Source organism: Thamnophis sirtalis, unplaced genomic scaffold (assembly GCF_051295495.1).
Source record: "Thamnophis sirtalis isolate CommonGarterSnake01/CBP01778 unplaced genomic scaffold, rThaSir2_p1.2 scaffold_3, whole genome shotgun sequence".
Taxonomy (NCBI): Eukaryota; Metazoa; Chordata; class Lepidosauria; order Squamata; family Natricidae; genus Thamnophis; species Thamnophis sirtalis.
Genome location: NW_028261383.1, coordinates 153,312,427 through 153,333,112, shown reverse-complemented (window position 1 = coordinate 153,333,112; position 20,686 = coordinate 153,312,427). Strand labels below are relative to the sequence as shown.

At 38.7% G+C, this 20,686-nt stretch overlaps 1 protein-coding gene across 2 annotated transcripts in view; it reads left to right on the top strand.

Moving 5' to 3' along the window:
* Nucleotides 1–20,686, top strand: part of LOC148048264 (sterol O-acyltransferase 2-like) — a 31,370-nt gene continuing 10,684 nt past the window's right edge. For both annotated transcript variants that reach the window (XR_015696055.1, XM_087710480.1), the window contains exons 1-11: nucleotides 1–118; nucleotides 1,020–1,117; nucleotides 2,590–2,648; nucleotides 3,145–3,272; nucleotides 3,505–3,561; nucleotides 4,105–4,212; nucleotides 14,204–14,486; nucleotides 16,744–16,819; nucleotides 17,711–17,792; nucleotides 17,979–18,024; nucleotides 18,676–18,805. Coding sequence is in view for 1 of the 2 variants with exons in the window: in XM_087710480.1 (XP_087566606.1) it covers nucleotides 36–118; nucleotides 1,020–1,117; nucleotides 2,590–2,648; nucleotides 3,145–3,272; nucleotides 3,505–3,561; nucleotides 4,105–4,212; nucleotides 14,204–14,486; nucleotides 16,744–16,819; nucleotides 17,711–17,792; nucleotides 17,979–18,024; nucleotides 18,676–18,805 (1,150 nt within the window). In the remaining variant the exon portion in view is untranslated. The remainder of the gene's footprint in view (nucleotides 119–1,019; nucleotides 1,118–2,589; nucleotides 2,649–3,144; nucleotides 3,273–3,504; nucleotides 3,562–4,104; nucleotides 4,213–14,203; nucleotides 14,487–16,743; nucleotides 16,820–17,710; nucleotides 17,793–17,978; nucleotides 18,025–18,675; nucleotides 18,806–20,686) is intronic.

Genomic DNA, 20,686 nt, shown 5'->3' with positions numbered 1-20,686 from the left:
TCCTGCTTTCTCGTTTTAGGGTATATTATAATGAAATGCTGGACACTGAATCAGAGCCAATTGGCCAGAAGCCATCCCTTTTGGCTGCTTGTCCAATTGACCCTCATTGCAATCTGATGTAAGTGGCTTACAACAAAGGTTTTAGGTCTGTTATGCTTTAAATTCTAATAAACCTCTGAAACCCTAACTCCTTGAATGCTGTCTGTACAATTTTTATTAAGTGCCTGGGAAATAAATAGCTCTTTTTCACTGACTCTCAGATAGAATTGTTTCAATTGTAAGAAATAAATATTTCTTAGTTTGATTCAGAAAATAAAACGGATCCTGAAAACCTGGCCCCATTTCAACTTTTTTCTGTGCAAAGTTCAGCTGAAAATGTATAACTTGCTAATCAGGGTACGGAGGTCAGCCTTCTCTACCTTGTCTATTAAAGTAGAATAAAATATGAATTAAAAAATATAAGAATAAAGACATAGAATAATGGGGACAGTTAGAAGTTTGCTTAAAGGAAGTGTCACCATTCACTAAGTACAAGATGTTCTAGCCACTGTCTCTATGTCAAAACCTATGTCAAAAGTCCAAACCACAACGTTCAATTAAAGTTTGTTAATGACATCTAATCCATACCTGTAACAAAAGGAGAAGTAAGATCCCATCTCCTTATAAGGCTTTCTCCTCAAGGTAACCACTAAGAAATGAGTTAAGTGTTTCCGTGTTACGCTGCCTTTGAGAATGTATAAGAACGTGTGCTTCGATAATGAAGGTTGTTCCGAACTTGCAATGCTAGCCATGGGCTAGCTTTCTGAACCTGGCTGCCAAATAAACTTTTCCTGTATCCTGAGAAGTCTAAAGCCTGTCATTTTCTGCAACACTATCACTACCTGACACTAGTTATTGGTGCATTAAGGAAGTGCAAAGTTCTAACTCCAGAGGCTTTATCCCCCCACCCCCTCTCAGTGAATTAGTTCTCTGACTGCTGGGCTACAGTGTGAAATTAACCTAAGAAACTCTCCTTTCAGAACCATCATGGACCCAAGGGAAATGAGCACTGGAGGCCTGAGGCAAAGAAGGTCTCAGGAGCAGACCAGGGGGGAAGAGGAAGCACAATTACTCAGTGGTAAGGGGGCATTTAAGGAGCATGGATGATATATTTTGTGCACAAATTGGGGGATATCCCTGCTGTGGATAAATTATTTGGGGATTTTCAATTAGGTTTAGGAATTAGGTAGTACTATGCAGAGATTAGCATTTTGGGAGCCTCAGCAAAAAATCTTATATAACTTTACTAGAGAACTGTATGTAGTGTCCCCCAAAGCTTTGGAGTCCAATCCTAAGAATCTCCTGCCATTCTAAACACCTGCTAAAAGACTGTAGAACTTGTAGTTAAAGGAATAGTGTATGCTGTATGCTACCTATCTGTATTATCTCCTTAAAATAGATATTATAAAGTAAATGTAGGGATGGAAGGGATTCTAGAACAGGAGATGATCAGATGTACATTAAAGGAAGAGGAAAGTAAAGGGAAGTTGTATCGATGTGGTTCTACAGAAAGGATGGCAGATGCAATCTTTGCTGGATTCCCAGAAGGGAAGGAGTGCTTTCACAAAGGGGTAAGGAGACAGTTCAGTCCATACATTATGTGTGAGAGAAAGAGGCTGAAGACAGCCCTTCCCTAATAGTGTATTGTAGATGCAGATAGAAGAGTCCAGGGTTTGGCAAGATTCTGTCTATAGGTCTGAAATAATAAAGAACTCAGCTGGGAAGAATCACTGCATGGCATTCTTGGTTTTGGGCCTGACAGCAACCTATGAAGTGGGGCAGAGAGGCAAGCAGCCGATAATGATTGATTCACACATCAGTAAGAAACAATATGGAAAATTATGACAAAAAAAGATCAGGAATTATGCATGAAGAGCAGGTGTGCCTTTAATATTTGTCCGGAAATGCTAAAGTCCATCTTTCAAAGACAAAACAATGCAAGCATTTAGTTGAAGGAAACAAGGAACATCTTAGTTAACTAGTTACAAACAAAACATTTGGAAATTTTCATCACAAGACCGCAACACTGTTGTTAACTGAATCTGTCTTCCCCATCGACTTTGCTTTTCAGAAGGTCGCAAAAGGGGACCCCAGTACACTGCAACCGTCAAATACATGCCAGTTGCTAAATGTCCAAATTTTAATCCCGTGCCCATGGGGATGCTGCAATGGTTGTAAGTGTGAAAAATGGTCATAGTCCCATTGGAACTTCAAACAGTCACTAAATGAATGGTTGTAAGTTGAGAACTACCAGTACTACACTCTAATATTTGTCAGCTGTTCTGGCAATATTCCTTCCTCCTTATCTACTAAAATGATATAAAGTTTTATGCTGCTTTACTTGGTAATTAAGGAAAGTAGAATTATAGGATAAACACACACTTCCCAATCTGTTGGTTAAAAGAGGTTAGTATAGTGTGGAAATCTGTTTTTTTTAAAGGCTACAACACTGTATTAAAACCATATGCTGTATAAAATTCTTCAGAAGCCTGGTAGAGATAGTTTTGAAGTAGAGATGCTTTTAAAGTGAAGCTGTTTCTAATTCTCTAGCAGAAGCTGAACACTGGGAGAAAATTAATGCCCACATCCAATGGAAGAGACACTTGGAGGTAATAATAGATATCATAATGATAAGTAATAATAAAAGCAGGAGGAAGATAGTACTAAAGAAAGAAATATTCTCCCTAAATGATGAATTATCAAGAATGATGAAAATGGTCAATTCTATGGCTCCACAGTCCCATGGTCTCTATACTTGTCATAGAGGATTATGTTTATTAGGTTTTTTGAGCAAGGGACCTTTTGTAACAGATCAAAGAAGGGAAGTAACTTGATACACAATTATAGCTAATTGGTGGAGGAGAGCTGCCACTGCCTGAGGCAATCTAAGCTGTGATTAATTGCTGTGTGCTCTCTGCAATTTACCTCATGATGTTCCTACTGTAAATATATTTAGTTATATAAAACTGCAAGTTCAGTGTTAGCATCTCTGACTCCATTTGGACGTCATCTGTGCAATTCCCTAACAGTGTCCATCACCTAAATGCATTCTAGGAATCTATGACAGGCCTGGGCATCATTAAATTCCCTCTGTTTTGTTGGTAGGTAATGAAGGCGAAGGTACTAGAACAGGTAAACAGTCAGCTGAGTGATCTCTTAGATAAGACCTTGGAAGAAGCAGCTCATTCCAGACCCCAGCAATTGAGTGTCATCCCAGCAAAGAAGCAAAGCAGGTGGAAGCGGTTCCTGGCAATTGATTTTACACAGGGATGGGGAAAATAGAGTCATCAGGCAGTGCTGGCTCAATGGCCTTGAAACAGAAATGGGCACTGCTTCCCATAGTCATCACTGACTGTGGAGTAAAATCCTCAGGGTCTCTTACCTTTACCCCCCTTCTCAGAGGTGAGAGGTTAGTTTATTGAGAAATAAACTAAATATTACCTGCTTTGAAATCTTATCTTGCAGAGAGAAGGGTCAGCTACTGAAGAAGAAAGTCTTTGTCCCTCAACGGTCCTTGTTTGAGTAAGTATGGCTATACAGGGACAATAAGCAAAGTAGCCGGATCTTTAAGGCCTCAGGTTCCAAAAGTGGCCTTGGGCAACTATTCCACTGTTGATGAAGAACAAGAGTTTGAAACAGCCCAATAAGGACTGAACATGCTCCATAGCCACACAATGCTGAGAGTCTTTGGTGGGTGCCAGGAGAGTATAAAAAGAATAGATACTTGTGATGGGAAACAAAATGAAGTATTTTTGAAAGCATTAGGTTAATTAGCATGATAGTCCATAGGGTTATTAATATAATATTAGAATAAGGCTGTTTGTATTCCTAGCAGGAGTGAGATTCCTGCTTGGTCCAAGGGCTCAATTGCAGCCATATGTTGAGGACTACCTGTATATCTGTAGAGATAGAAACACACACACACCCAGCCACTTAAATGTTATTTCTTTTGTACAAGTGAAATTACAAGTTTTTGCACAGAACACTAAATGAAAATCTTTGTTTCACAACTGTTCAACTCTCCCAACTTCTATTACTTGCTGGCAACTTGTCTCTCTTTTACAGCACGTTGCTGGAGGTGGAACATTTCCGCACAATCCATCACATATTTGTGGCCGTGCTCTGTATCTTTGTCCTCAAACAAATCATTGTGGATTCCATCGATGAAGGACGGTATGATCCAGAAAAGGGGGTAGGATAGAAAGGCTGTTCTCTGATGTATGCTAATTCTGGGGAGAATGTGGGATATGATGCTATTTGTTTTGTGCTAAGGAACACAGTAGTAATCCTAAAAGCACATTTACCTAATCTTTAAACTTAGGTTCCATCCAAAGTTTAACATCCTTGGGGCCCTGCACGCAGCTTGACCCTGCTGCATCTCCTCCCACTTGACACTGTTCATCTACTAGCTGAAAAGAAAATGGAATTTGCTCTTCTCCTTGTCTTTGTGCTCCTGTTAAACAGTAACACTTGGGATCCTCCTATTTCCGCCTAGAGATTAAGCCTAAGTGAGGAATGCCTCCATTGGTGCCACCTTTGCTAGTCATCTAAACAATCTCTTCTATGCTAGTCATCTAGTTACACAGATACGCTTTTTGTACCCTCCTTCTGAATGAATTTTGTTACTTTTTGGGTCTTTCTGTGCACGTGTTCATGGCTCACCATATGTGTTGTGTCACATTATATGCATCTGCCATTTGTTGTCATGATTTGTATTTGTATTATATTCCATTCCATTTGACCAGTGGTCAAAACAATGAATAAATTGATTTTGACCGATTGACTTTAAAGAAAATCAGGGTAAATTTACTATTAATAAAGGAATGGAAAAATATAGAAAATAGGAACAGTGAAAGATATTACATGAAGGAAATTAATCCTTTTGGAGAGGATGGTATATGAAAAAATACAAATGACCATGTGATGGTGGCAGGGAGATATACAAATATTTGCTGTGTCACCTATATTTCAGATGGATTTTTGTAATCCAGATCCAGTAGCCATAGGAAGGAAAAACATAAGGATCTAATCAGGGTCAGTCATCGGGACCAGAGCTTTAGTCTTCTGAGTTTTGGACTCGTGCTGGAGCCCATCTTCAGGAAACTTCTCTCTCACCAGAACATTTGAGTGACGCCAACCTAAGAGAATATAGGAGCATTAGACTCTATATTCAACAGATCAGAGGTAGAAGAGCCAGAAAAACATGCCATTAATTAGGCAAAAGTATTGGCAATGCTGATTGCACACAAACCAAACAATAAGTTCTGTCCAATGGAGCAACACACCTTGAAAGACCTGGAAAACAAACCAACAAACATTCAGGTGAGAGAGGAGTTCCCTGAGGATTTGCTCCAGCACGAGTCTGAAACTTGGAAGATCAAACCTCCAGTCCCGGCAATTGACCCTGATTGAATCCCCCAACATTATCCTGGGATACGTATTTTTGCCTTCATTCATGGGAAGTCTCCATCTACCTATGAAAAATCTGGTTCTGGCATCATTCCAGCCTTTTGGCCATTCTGCTCATTGTAATGTTTATTTGTTTTTAATGCTGTGTGCTGCCATACGCCACTTTTTAATTGGGAAGCCTTACAAATGAAATAATTCCTCAAAGAAAAAGAAGGAGAAGGAAATGTCCATGATAGGCAAATCCTTAAAATCACCAGCAGTTCTGTAGAAGCTGAAGCATTTGTTAGAAGTTCTGCTTTATTCTATAGAAATGGTAGAGGGTTATTATACAGCCATACAGATTGGTAGCAGAGGATGGTTATGTAGCTATACAGATCAAATAAAGTGTATAGTGTATAGTCACTATGGGCCTTGCTGCTTAATGGTTTCAACTGTCACAACTGTTGCAGGAAACTCTCCTCAGAACATAAGAGAACCATAGATTATAACCATAGGTGCTAAGTAAACACTGCCATCTACTGGCTGATTAATTCTGTAGTTGGAATACATTGTAACATGTATTGGAACAAGCATGAAGCGGATCAAGGAAGGAGTCCAATAGAAGACAGAGAGCCAAGCTCACATTCACAGTCAGGGATCTAATTGGGTCACTTTGGGTTAGTTGATCAATCTCTCAGCTTTCACTGGGGATAAGATCAGAAGGAAAGTCCAGGTGTTTCACCTTGAATTTTCAAAATGGAAGATTTACAGGTAATAAATGTCTTATACAGTTACCTAAGCTCCACATGAGCTGTAGAAAGCTCAGGGGATGTACAAAAAAAGGATTGGACATTATTCTGATAGGAATATTGAGTAATGTTCCTAATATGACAGACCCTTCAAAAAAAACCTTGCCGTCCTCTATTCCTGATCCATTTAAATTCTGCTAGGAACCTTTTTGTGGGTCCAATATTTAAGGATGAGCAATAGTTGAAATTATGAAGGTTATGAAACAAAGATTATGAAACGAAACAAGATTATGAAACAAATGAGGGGAACTGTCTGAAGTCTGAAGCTTGGAAGATCAAACCTCCAGTCCCGGCAATTGATCCTGATTGAATCCCCCAACATTATCCTGGGAAACATATTTTTGCCTTCATTCATGGGAAGTCTCCATCGGCCTATAAAAAATCTGGTTCTGGAATTATTCCAGCCTTTTGCCCATTCTGCTCATAGTAATGTTTATTTTGTTTTTATTTTTGTTTTTTAATTTTTTTATTTTTAGACATAAAAGACCAACAACACATAACATATAAAACTCTCATTCATTACTTACAACATGTTGTTTGGTTACAAGCGTTTGTGTATCCATATTTTCAATTACACATATGATCACTAATTTTCCATCGAATATAATTAAGTACCTCACTTTCATGTACATCATTTATTCAGTTACAATTAATATTCCTTCCTTTTAAGCGAACATAATTCCCTTAAGCACAAATGTTATTCCTTCGTTTTTAAACAGAGTGTTCTAAATATTCACTTCATACATGTGCCAATCTTTCATTACTTCCTTATTAAACTATTTAACAACAAAATATCTTTATAATATACATCACTACTTACAATTATGCATAATATCACCAATCATCTACCAAATATATACATAGGTTCATTATTATCCTTATCCTTCATTTTAGAACAAAATATTCTAAATTATTCAATTCATATATATATGAAGACTATATATATCAGTCTTTCATTGTACCGTTATTAGATTTATAGATTTATTAAATAGATTTATTTAACAACAAAATGTCTTTGTATTATCACTTATCTCCTTCAATTGAAACATGAATAAAACATTTTTCATTTCCAGGGTTCTTTTTATCTAGCCACTGATAAAACAAGTCCCATATCTTATAGAATTGCTCATCTTCTTGTTCTCTAATTTCAAATGTCAATTTACTCATTTCAACACACTCCATTATTTTTCGAATAACTTCCTCCTGTTTCGTATTTTCTCATTTTTCCAGGTTTTTGCAAATACAATCTAGCTGCTGTTAAACTGTTTACAATCACATATTTCAAGTCTTTATTGTACGTTTCTGGTATAATGCCCAATAAAAAAAATCTCTGGTTTAAAGTCTATGTGTTTAGGTATCATTTTCTCCAACCACATGTGGATTTTAGTCCAGTATCTTTTGGCTTCAGTGCAAGTCCACCACATGTGGTAATATGAGTCCAACACTTTTCCGACTTATTCTTGAACATTCTTGCAATTCTCGTTGGGGGTAGGTGCCACCTGTAAAACATCCTATACAAATTTTCTTTATATGCAGTTGACATTGTCATTTTATAATTTTGAGACCACAATTTCTGCCATTTCTCTAACTCAATCCCATGTCCAAAATTCCCCCCCCCCAAGCTATCATAGTTTCTTTGACTTGTTCCTCTTATAGTTTAACCTCTAATAGATATCCATAAAATGTTTAATTACTTTTTCATCAGTACCTGTTAAAATTTTATCTAGCTCAGTTATTTTGTTGTAAAGACCTTCTGATTTTCTATCCTCATTATATCTAGAGTGTATCTGCACATATGAATACCAATTCATTTCTATTCCTTCTTGTTTCAACTCTTGCATAGATTTGATTTCCCCCTCTGCATTCAATATTTCAACATATCTAACTGTTTGTTCCTTTTATATATTATTGGATATGAATAGGTTTCAATGGTTGATATCCAGACTGGAGTTTTTAAGTAATGTCACCTTTTAACCTTCTCCCAATTTAATAGCAAAGCCTCCCTCATATAATGTCTTCTAAAATAACCATGTGCTTTGGTTCCCTTATACCATAAAAAAGCATGCCATTCCAACAGTAAATCATGACACTCTACATTCAATAATCTAAAATTTCTTAGTGTTAGCCAGTCCTTAATCCACATCAGGTTTGTTGCCTGGTAATATAGCTCCCAGTCAGGTAAGACCAATCCTCCTCTTATTCTAGCATCTTGTAGCAATTTGAGTTTTATTCTTGCTTTTTTCCCCTGCCAGATAAACTTCAAAAATATTGTTTAAATCTTCAAACAAAGTCCTTCCCCAATCTGATTGGGATTGTCTGGAACAGATATAAAATTCTGGGTAAAATGTTCATTGTAATTGTAGAAATTCTTCCTATCATTGATAGTTGTAGGTTTTCCCATTTCATCAAGTCAGTCGCAATTTGCTGCTTCAGTCTGATATAATTGTCCTCCTTAAGAGTGCTGCATCTAGCTGTTATTTAACAGTTATTTAATATTTAACCTTGTTTGTGACTTGAATCTGCAAGACTTCCGCCAATTCTTCCTTTTGTCTTAATGATATGTTCTTTGTCAAAATCTTTGGTTTATCTTTATTTACTTTCAAGCCTGCTACTTTTCCATACTGCTCTATTCTTTATAACAATTTGGGTGCTGTCACTGATGGGTCCTCAGAAATAAAAACCAAAATCATCTGCAAACGCTTGTAGCTTGTATTCCTCTTTTTAAATTCTCATTCTTTTTATTTCTTCTTCTTCTCTAATCTTTCTGTTTAAAACTTCTAATGTTAAGAGAAAAAGTAACGGTGATAGTAGGTAGCCTTGTCTCATACCTCTCTTTCAATAGAATCTGTCAGTTCTCCATTTACCATTATCTTTGCTGTTTGTTTATGATATACCATTTGTATTGTTTGAATAAATTTCTTACCAAAATCCATCTGTTCCCATTGTAGGAACATAAATCACCAATTCACATTAGCAAAAGCCTCCTGTGCATCAAGAAACATCAAAGCCATTTGTTTTTCGGGATGGGCCTCATAATACTCCAAAGTATCCAAAATCATTCTCATATTATCTTTGACTTGTCTCTTTGGTAAAAAAAACCATTTTGAGTGGATAAAACTATTTAAGTATTTTTTTAAGTCTCTCTGCCAGTATAGATGCAAATAATTTATAATCTGAATTTAATAAGGAAATTGGTCTATAGTTCTTAGTTTGTGTTAAATCAGTCTCCTCTTTGGGTAGCATTGCAATGTATGCTTCTGAACATGATTAAGGTATTCTACTCTCAGACATCACTTCATTCATAACTTCTAAAAACCTCTTATTTTTTGTGCCAATTCTTCCTTTTCCAGTAGATCCATTTTGTCTAATTGTGTCCATTTTTATTTTAAAATCTTTTTTTTTTTTGTGGAGATATCTGTAGCTCTTTTTCAAGTATCTTATAGTCATTCTCTAAACCTTTATGTGTTTATCTTTTCTTTAAATTTCTCTTCCTTGTGTAATCTATTATCAGACCTCTAGTAACGGCCTTCATTGTATCCCAAAGATTCTGCATTGATATATCTTCTTTTCTATTTTCTTTAAAGAAAAAAGTCAGTTCTTTTTCTATTTTCTGTACAAAGTATTTTTCTTTCAATATAGTATTGTTTAGTGTCCATCTAGATCTTGTCCTTTGGCCTTTCCATTTGATAGTGATTGGATTATGATCTGCCCAGGTGTTTTTTCAATCTCAACCTCATGTAGGTTACAAATCAATTCCGTTGAGGCCCATATCATATCAATTCTGGAAAATGATAAATGTCTATTTGAATAAAAAGTATATTGTTCTTTTGTAGGGTTTCTTTCTCTCCAAATATCTTTTAAATTTGTTTCATCTATCATCCTGAAAAAGGATTTCAGAAGCAATTTTCTATTTAACTTTGTGGTTTTGTAGTCCATGTTCTGGTTTACAATGCCATTGAAATCTCCCGTCATACAAATATCAACATAGTCCAAGTCAGAAAAATTTTTGTGCAGTTTTTTGTAAAATTCATCTTGTTTTTCATTGGGTGCATACATTGCAATTAAGAATATTTTTTTGATATTGTCCATAATTTCCACCATCAAGATTCTTACCTCTTCATCTGCATAAATTAGTTTTGCTGGAATTTTATCTTTAATGTAGAAGATCACTCCTCTTTTCCTACAATTCGCCAATGTAGTAAAGCTTTTCCAAGCTTTGGTTGTACTAGTACATGCTCATGTCTCTTTTGAATATGCACTTCTTGTAGGCAGATTATGTCAAGTTTTAACTTTTCTAATTTGTGGAATACTTTCCTTCTTTTAATTGCTGAATTAAGTCCATTTATATTAATTGTGACCATTTTTTTCCTCCATGTTTATACTTTATATGTAGGATTTATGGCTCTAGTTGATCTGGGTTCTCGTTGTTCTCTGGGATTTAAGCCTCCCACTGTAAATCCCACCCTTCTTCTATATCAATTCCGCCTACAGCGATTTCTATTTTTTCAATCTCGATTATGGGTGCCTCCAGTAGTTGTACCAATAGTTCTTCTTTTCCAGTTTTCTCAGCCATTCCTCTGAAGTGTTCTGCGTAGAAAGCTTCTGCCTTATCGATTGTATCTATTCTGTATCTTTGTCCTTGCCATGCAAATATTAAACCTTCCGGTATGAGCCATCTATAATTAACACCTTTCTTGAGCAGTATCTTAGTCAAAAATTGATATTCTCTTCTCTTCTCTCTCACTCTTCTTGGAATTTATTTCAGAACTACAATCTCCTTGCCTTTATATTCCAGTTTTCTGTCTCTCATTTTCTGTAATATTTGTAGCTTAGTTGCTTTCTTACTAAATCTTACGTGGACTTCCATTGGGAGGGCATTTCTCGTTGCATATCTTGTATGTACTCGGAACACTTCATCTATGCCATCCATCATCCTCTCTTTGGATATCTCTAATACGTTTGTTAAAATTTCGGATATTATTTGTACTAGGTTCTCTCCTCTTTCTTCTTCTATGCTTTGAAATCTTAAGAAAAATTCAGACCAATCCATCTCCCATCCTAATATTCCACTGCTCTCTTTTTTCATGTCACTCAATCTGCTGTCAAACTCCTCAGCCTTCTTCTCTTCTTGTTTAACCTTTTCTTCTATTTTTTGCATTCTGTCCTCATATTTCATCATCCATTGTTGCATGTTTTCTATTTTTCCTTCTGTTTTAGCTGTCTTTTGTTCTATGTGTTCTGTTCCTTGCTCTATTGTCTCAATTCTTTTTTCTATACTCTCAGTCCTCTTTACAATGGTGTCTAACTTCTCATCATTGCTATCAGTTCCTGCTTGCAAATTCTGTATCCCTTGCATAATTGCCTCTAGAGTTATTCCCTTCTCTTTTTCCTGTTGAAGCATTGTCTTTATTGATCTTTGTCCTCCTGCAGGTGAGGAGGCAGGGGTTGTTGTTGTGAAACCAACAGGTGTTATCTTTCTACTCATCTTCTAAGTTTTTTTCTTTTTATATTTTAGTCCAATTAATATCAAGTAGTGTAAAAGTCGCAAAACACCACTGGAGTATTACAAAAATTAAATGTCAACTATAAAAGAACAGAATTATGAACAAAATGAAAAAAGAAAAGAAGAAGAGAGAGGGGGGAAAAAGATTCCTTACTTAAAAAAAGAAACAATTCTTCAGTCCAATTCACTTAAGTTTTAAAACAAGCCATCCATATGTCTCCAATATCTTCAAAAGGAAAAGAGAGCAAAGAAAAAAAAGGAATCAATATTTCAGAGCTTCAGGGGACAAAAAGGAGTCAAGGGAAAAAATCACCACCTCCCTAGCAAAATAAGCACTGCCACCAAAAAAGAGAAAAAAAGATTCAAAGTTTTTTTTAAAGATGAAAGTCTTTCCAAGGTCACTCTGAGCTTTGCCGAGGTGGTTCAGTGGTTAAATGCAGCACTGCAGGCTACTTCAGCTGACTGCAGTTCTACAGTTCGACTGTTCAAATCTCACCGGCTCAAGGTTGACTCAGCCTTCCATCCTTCCGAGGTGGGTAAAATGAGGACCCAGATTGTTGTTGGGGGTGATATGCTGACTCTGTAAACCGCTTAGAGAGGGCTGAAAGCCCTATGAAGCAGTATATAAGTCTAACTGCTATTGCTATTGCTGCTATTGCCTTAGAGCTTCTGTTTATTCCAAAGTAGGTTTCCGGATACTGAAAGTTTCCACAGGAAACAGCTGTATAAACAATTGTGTTACTGCCCCTATCAGTTCTTAACCAAATAGCCTTCAAGGGAACAGCTTCTCTCTAAACAATTCAGATAATAAAACTTATGTTTCAAGTCCACTAGGTGGCAATGGTAATTGTATCAACTTTCAATTCTTGTCTTTTTCCACTCTGTCTTTAACTTTAAAAAAACAGAGCATAGAAAATACAAAAAGGAAAGCCAAAGAAAGAGGAAAAAGGAATCTTTAAAACAATTAGAGCTTAGATATATTCAGGGTGCCCACAAAGTCCAAAAGTAAAAGTATAGGAAAAGCACAATAAGCCAATCCACATTCAACTGCAATTGAAGTCCAGCACGGCTTCCGAAAATAAAAAAGGGGGAAAAAAATCTTCAATTCGCTATCTTAAATCCGCCGCTTTCTCTCTAGTCAGCCTTTATTTTAAATTAAATTTCCAAATTTAGGGTGTTCTCTTTTCAATAGAAAAAAAGATTTAAAAACTCTCACCAAAACAACATGCTTCTCTCCTGTGCTTGTGTAAAGGAGCTGTCAGCAGTTTCAGCAGCCTGGGGGCTGACGTGATCGCTGCGAAGAGGGGCTTTTTCTGGGTCATCAGAGACTTTGCGGGTGTCTCTGGGACCACAGGATCTGCCCCTACCTTTCACTGACTCTTAGGGATGGTTTAGGTCCGGATTGGCCCATCCAAACAATCCGAATTCAAAGGAAATCCCAGAGATACCGGAAAAGTCACCGAACCACCGTGACGTGTAGGACCTTACAAACCCAGTTTTTCATTTCATTATCATGGGATACGTATTTTTGCTTTCATTCATGGAAAGTCTCCATCGGCCTATGAAAAATCTGATTCTGGCATCATTCCAGCCTTTTGGCCATTCTGCTCACTGTAACGTTTATTCGTTTTTAATGTTATATGCTGCCATGGGCCACTTTTTAATTGTGAAGCCTTACAAATGAAATAATTCTTCAAAGGAAAAGAAGGAGAAGGAAAAGTCCATGATAGGCAAATCCTTGAAATCACCAGCAGCTCTGTGCATTGTTAGAAGTTCTGCTTTATTCTATAGAAATGGTAGAGAGTTATTATATAGCCATACAGAATTGGGTCACTTTGGGTTAGTTGATCAATCTCTCAGCTTTCATTGGGGATAAGATCAGGAGGAAAGTCCAGGTATTTAACCTTGAATTTTCAAAATGGAAGATTTACAGGTAATAAATAAATGTCTCATACAATTACCTAAGCTCGACATGAGTTGTAGAAAGCTCAGGGGGATGTACCAAAAAAGGACTGGACATTATTCTGATAGGAATGTTGAGTAATGTTCCTAATATGACAGACCCTTCAAAAAACCTTGCGGTCCTCTATTCTTGATCCATTTAAATTGTGCTAGGAACCTTTTTGTGGGTCCAATATTTAAGGATGAGCAATAGTTGAAATTATGAAAAAAAAACATTATGAAACAAAACATGAATATGAAACAAATGAAGGGGACTGATCGTAATATTTTCAGTTGGAGGTGGGTTTTCCGTCATTCTAACTCTGTTCTGACTATTTTGAAGAGTTCATGGGAACTTTCGTGAGTTTCCTTCCTCAAAATAGCAGGACCAGTCCCCTTCACTTTTCATCAGTCATGCCACTGAATATTGGGGATAACCCAGAGAAACTGCTTATTTCACTTGAAACATCCTCATCTTTTGGGCAGCATCCTTAGAATACTTTTTCTTCTTTCTCTTCTACAGTCTTGTTTTGGATTTCGAGCTCTTTATCATTGGCTTTCGACAGCTGCCCACAGCACTCTTGGCCTGGCTCTGCATGTTCCTCTACACCTTATTTGTGCCCTTTCAGGCTCTGCAAATGTGGTCAGGCTGCTTGAAGACGACCAGGTTCCCCAACCTCTTGACGGTCACCTTGGTGTTCCTGATGCTTCTCTGCCATGCTGCAGTGCTGGGATTCTTCCCCGTCTATATTGCTGTCTACTGTAATTTGGGAATTGCCTCCCGTAAAATTGTCCTCTTGGAGCAGGTATGGCATTGGGGCAGCAAAAAAAAAAAGTGGGTACAGGGGAAAGGAGTTCTTAAACAGAAATGGGAGAAGCGAAGGTTGACATTTGAAGTGAGGTTGGACTTATGAAGGAATTCTGGTTGCCCCAAGACATCTCAGTGTGGAACGTATAGCAAGCGCTAGAAAGGCCCCCTGTAGCATTAATGTAAACTTCCATACACAGGCCATATATTTGCCATTGTACAGAGAAGACATTGAATTGAATTGAATAATTGAATTGAATAAATTTATTTATAGGCCGCCCTTTTCCCTGAGGGGACTCAGGACGGCTTACAACATATAGGGGAGGGAGTACACACAATGACATATAAAACAGTACGTAATTAAAAATAGAAGCAACATTCATCATTAGGGAGGGGACGGATTATAATCTTTAACCCCAGGCCTGACGGGATAGCCAGATCTTGAGGGCTGTGCGGAAGGTCTGGAGGGTGGTGAGGGTACGAATCTCCATGGGGAGATCGTTCCAAAGGGTCGGAGCTAATACTGAAAAGGCTCTCCTCCGCGTAGTCGCCAGTCGACACTGACTGGCGGATGGAACTCGGAGGAGGCCTAATCTGTGTGATCTAATAGGTCGCAAGGAGGTAATTGGCAGGAGGCAGTCTCTCAAGTACCCAGATCCACTACCATGGAGGGCTTTATGGGTGGTAAGTAGCACCTTGAAGCGCACCCGGAGATCAACAGGTAGCCAGCGCAGCTTGCGGAGGATAGGTGTTATGTGGGCGAACCGAGGTGCACCCACAATCACTCGCGCGGCCGCATTCTGTACTTGCTGAAGTCGCCGGATGCTCTTCAAGGGCAGCCCCATGAAGAGCACGTTGCAGTATTCCAGCCTAGAGGTCACAAGGGCACGAGTGACTGTTGTGAGAGCCTCCCAGTTCAGGTAGGGTCGCAACTGGCGCACCAGGTGAACCTGGGCAAATGCCGCCCTGGTCACAGCCGACAGATGGTGGTCAAAGGTCAGCTGTGGGTCCAGGAGGACTCCCAAGTTGCGAACCCTGTCTGAGGGGTATAATATTTGGCCCCCCAGCCTGAGTGATGGAACACTAGCCAAATTATTGGGAGGGAAACACAACAGCCACTTGGTCTTTTCCGGGTTGAGTACAAGCTTGTTAGCCCTCATCCAGTCCCTAACGGCTTCAAGACCCCGGTTCATCACGTCCACCGCTTCATTGAGTTGGCACGGGGCGGACAGATACAACTGGGTATCGTCCGCGTATTGGTGGTATCTTATCCCGTGCCTCCGAATGATCTCGCCCAGCGGTTTCATGTAGATGTTAAATAGTAGGGGGGACAAGACCGACCCCTGTGGCACCCCATATGTTAGGGGCCTAGGGGTTGATCTCTGCCCCCAAACCAACACCGACTGCAACCTGTCCGAGAGGTAGGAGGAGAACCACTGCAAAACAGTGCCTCCCACCCCCACCTCCCGCAGTCGTCGCAGAAGGATACCATGGTCGATGGTATTGAAAGCCGCCGAGAGGTCAAGGAGAACCAAGATGGAGGCATGGCCTCTATCCCTGGCTCTCCAGAGATCATCGGTCAATGCGACCAAAGCAGTTTCTGTGCTGTAACCAGGCCTGAATCCGGACTGGAATGGGTCAAGACATGCCACCCTCACTCCATGTTTAGGTAGCTTTCTCCTGTCTGGCATCCAGTAGTGGATTCAGCCAGTTTGAACCACTTCAGGAGAATCAGTTGTTAACTTTCTGAGCAGTTTGGTGAAATGGTTGTTGGAAGAAATCATTTGGGCAGAGAACCAGTTGCTATGCTTGTATCCTCTGAATGGCCTGGACCAACCCCAAATAGACTCATTAAAGATAGGCCAGGTTAAAGATACATACTTCCCTATACATTGCCCTGAAGAAGATATACAGTACATTTTTAAAAAATCTTGTGACAGAAGATATGGTCCTTAGCAGACATCGTCAAGTATATGTCATATATAAATGGTGACAGTAGCACTTGCCATGGCCTCAAATATATGTTCTTCTTACTAGCTAGAATAAAAGCAGATTTCATCCAAGCAAGATGTTTAGTAGAAAGATAGTATAGCTGACAGTTAGCCAAGTGAGTAAGCAGGGGCCACTTCTGTCTGAAAAGTCTAGACAGGCAGAGTGGGGAGCACCATGGGATCCATAGGATCCACCATGGGAACATGGGAACAACATGACTCAACTTCACGCTGTTTCCTTGCTCGTTCCCCTGTCTGGCACAGATCCGGTTCCTGATGAAAAGCTACTCATTTCTGCGAGAATCGATGCCTCCTCTTCTCCATGCCAGGAACCAAGTTGGTGAGTTTGACTTGGAGGCTCTTAGTGCTGACTGCGATAGCTACAAGTCACCCTCATAGCCCCCAAACTGATTTTCCACCAATTGCAGCATCTGAGTTGTAGCATAAGATAATCATGTAACCATTGGCTTCCACATGCTGATTGCTATCACAGACTTTCTCAACCTATGAAAGTATTGGATTACACTTTCTATTTGCGTGTCAGTGATTTGGTATGGTAGATGTTGTAATAGATTTTAAGTGTTGCAAAATTCTAAGAAAAGTAATATGGAAGCAAAGCAAAGGAAACCTCTTGCCTGGGTCAAGTACATTTCTCCAAATTCCTCACAAATCACAATTTCTCCTATTTGCCAGCCTTCATATTGCAGAAAGAACTGCAGAATATAGGTGATTAATCCTTGTGAATACATGGAATTCCTTGTTTGTTGCTTTTGTATACCAATGGAGGCAGATTTTCAGAAAGCTGAATTCTGCATCCTGTATCACACCTTAACTACTTTTTGTACATGAGATGAATCATAAACTATGCTAATAAGAAGAGCTGTGGTGGCACAGTGTTTAGAATGCAGCATTGCAGGCAGATTCTATCAACTGCTAGATGTTTGATTCTCACCAGCTCAAGGTTGATCTTCCATCCTTCCAAGGTTCGTAAAATGAGGACCAAGATTGTTGGGGACAATATGCTGACTCTGTAAACCATTTAGAGAGGGCTGTAAAGCTTTATGAAGCTATATATACTCTAAGACTAATTGTTATTGCTATTGCTATTGTCATGTACAGATTAAGCTTTACTTAATTTCCACTTGAGCAACATGCAAGCTCCAGGGCTAACTATTTCTTCAGTGCAGCTGAAGTTTCAACCATTCCTTTGCTTCTTTCCTCCCCACTCCAGGGAAGATAAGCTGTCCTGAATTCTCAACATACTTATATTTTCTCTTCTGCCCTACTTTGATCTACAGAATGAGCTATCCAAGGTACCTCTTTGCATATTGTCTTTTTGGGCTCCCTGGTTTCTCAGCTCTGTGAGAAAAAGAATGGGCAAAATGGACTTCAGGAGATACAGTTCATGCCCCCAGAGCAACCTTGTAACCATTGTATTTTCCAAGAAAAGGGAACTACTCTGTTATATCTCAACTCAATCCCTGCTCCTTTCCTTATAGAGATCCATACATCCGCTGGAGTTACGTCATCCAAAAAATGGTTGAGGTGAGAAAAACACATTAAGTTTCCATTGACGGATGGCTTGTTCTGGCCTCTCTGTGAATTAGAAATGTCCTTGGGGACTATTGGATTTTTGCACAAGACTCAGCTAGACTGGTAACCCTAAGGTGTCTTAGCTGACCAAGGGAGTAAATACCAACAATACTGTTTTAAGAAGCCCTGGGTGACCAAAGGCCACCATTTAAATTTCCCAGAGTTCTATAGCCTTGAGTGAATGAGTTATAACATTTCTCCTGAGACATACATGATGCGAATCATTTCACTTTCCTAAGAGATGTTCAGTTTAAAACTTTAGACACAATGTACGTATTTTCAAATATCTCCCACAGGAAAAGGAAAGGAAAAAGGGGGTTGGAAGAGAGCAGAGTTGGTGGAATTTAGAACCACTCAGGATGTGTGTAGTGCAGAAATCTATGACAGATTGACTAAAATTAAACAGAAGAGGGGCTGGTGTTGGAGGACAGTATTTGTGTTTTGTAGGATATTAAAATGGCAGCCAAATCCAGCTTCTGAGATCATAGACCAGAAGAAGGATTCTCTTAATCATAGTTGAGAGCTGACAACCTGTATGCCTTGCCAGAACAACATGGAGATGCCAGTAGGTCGCTAAGGTAGAGTTTTTTCTCTGTTCCACAGTTCTTGGCTGGTATATATTTTGTGAATTTCCTTCTGAAATACTACTTCATCCCTAACTTGGGCAACATGCATAAGCAGCCTTTCACCATCAAAACCCTGCTGCTCTCCATCTTTGATTCAGTTATACCCGGTATGTGGAAACAATTGTGATTTCATTTGTTTAATGGGATTAAGCAGTAATGCTACGCAATTGGGATGTTGACTTCATCCTGTAGAAGAAACAGGAAAGCCTCAAACACAATCAGGATGATTTATCACATTTTAGAGAAAGTGAAGGGAGACATACTACAGGTAGTTCTCAACATACAACCATTTGTTTAGTGAGCTTCGACAGAACTGAAAAAGGGACTTATAAATGTTTTTCAGTTACGATCATTGCAGCATTCCCATGGTCACGTGATCAGAATACATGCCATAAATACTAGTGGGAAAAGTCGTAAAATGGGGGCAGTCGTAAAATGGTCTCATTTAACAATACCAATTTTGGACTCAATTGTGGTCATACGACCAGGACTATATGTATCAGATAAGTGGTACATAGCCATCAAGAGTTATTTTGGATAACGATGCGCAGCATATATATTTAATCAATAAATAGTTACTTCATACAACAAGCCAAAATATTTATGATTTTGGCCTATATGTAACTGCTACAGAAAATGATGGTGTAGGAAAGAAGGCGGGGCTTAGCAGTGAGAAGATGGAGTTTCAGGCTACTCCTGAAATTCCCCTATTCCGAAGGAATTTTGGAGGGTCGTCGGACCCTAGCTGTCCCGGAGAGACAGTGAAAGGTGAGGGGAGATCCAGTGACCTCAGAGACGTTCGCAAAGTCTCTGGGGGGCTTGGAATTAACCCCTCCTGCCAACTCCTTTCTGGATTAGCTGTATGCTAACCGAAACTGCAGGTTGCCCCTAAGAAAGGTGGAAGTGGATTCAACTGGTAAGCTGATTTTATTACTCAAAGAGAGACGGTCCGCACTAAAATTTAAGCTAATTGAAACCAAAGAACAGAAGAATCTAGTGGCGAATTGGTTTTTTTTTAATGGATTTATGGCCGGTGGTTACCCTATTTCTTAAACGCTTCAAGGAATTCGTCAACATTCCCCCCTGACTCTTTCTAAGTGGGTTGTAAAACTAATCTACTACAAATTGGCCCTTCACGATTTGACACTTTTATTGCTTGGCTGTGTTGGTCTAAGATCAGATAAGATCGCACAGCTCCCAGCGTGTTTTTACTTGCAAATATCTTAGAGTCTCTAACTGCGTCACAACATGGCGTCGATTTATATTCCCAAGGGCTCGTTTCAAATACTTTTTTCTACATTTCAAAAACTGTTTGATTCATATCAAAGATTTGAAAAAAAAACTAGATTATTTGACATTAAAATATGAAGAAGAAGGTGAGAACGTTGAATGTTTGAATGTTCCTGAAATACAAATAAAGAATGTGAGAAATGATGACGTCTGGTCTATCTCAGAGGAAGAAAGAAATGCAGTGCTGGAAAGGGGGGTAGCTGCACAGAAGATTCATCTTAAGAGACAGAGCGCAGGAGAAATGAGAAGTATTAAAGAATCTACACTTTATGAAATATCATTGGCAGATTTCTTAATTCCACCCTTGAGAATTAAAGTCAATTTGAAAAGTTTAACAAGCCTGGGACAACATTATTATCTCATCAGAGACATCCTGAGCAAAAAGGTGCGAAGATATCCCTGTTTGGACTTGCTTATAAAAACATTTGGTAAATCTATTCAATGAATGGCAATAGGACTGAGAAGGTTTTGTTATTGGAGAGACATAGGCTGACAGATGGAAGAATACAATTTAAAATTAGCTAAATCTAATTACTCTTATTTGTAATAGATATAGCTGAATAATAATTGATATGGATAGTAATGTATATAATGTGGAGTTGATATGATAAATAATAATTGGATATGAGAAAGGAAGGTTGGAAATACTTTTGGACTATATATAAAGGTTATTAATCACAATAATTATCACTATTAAA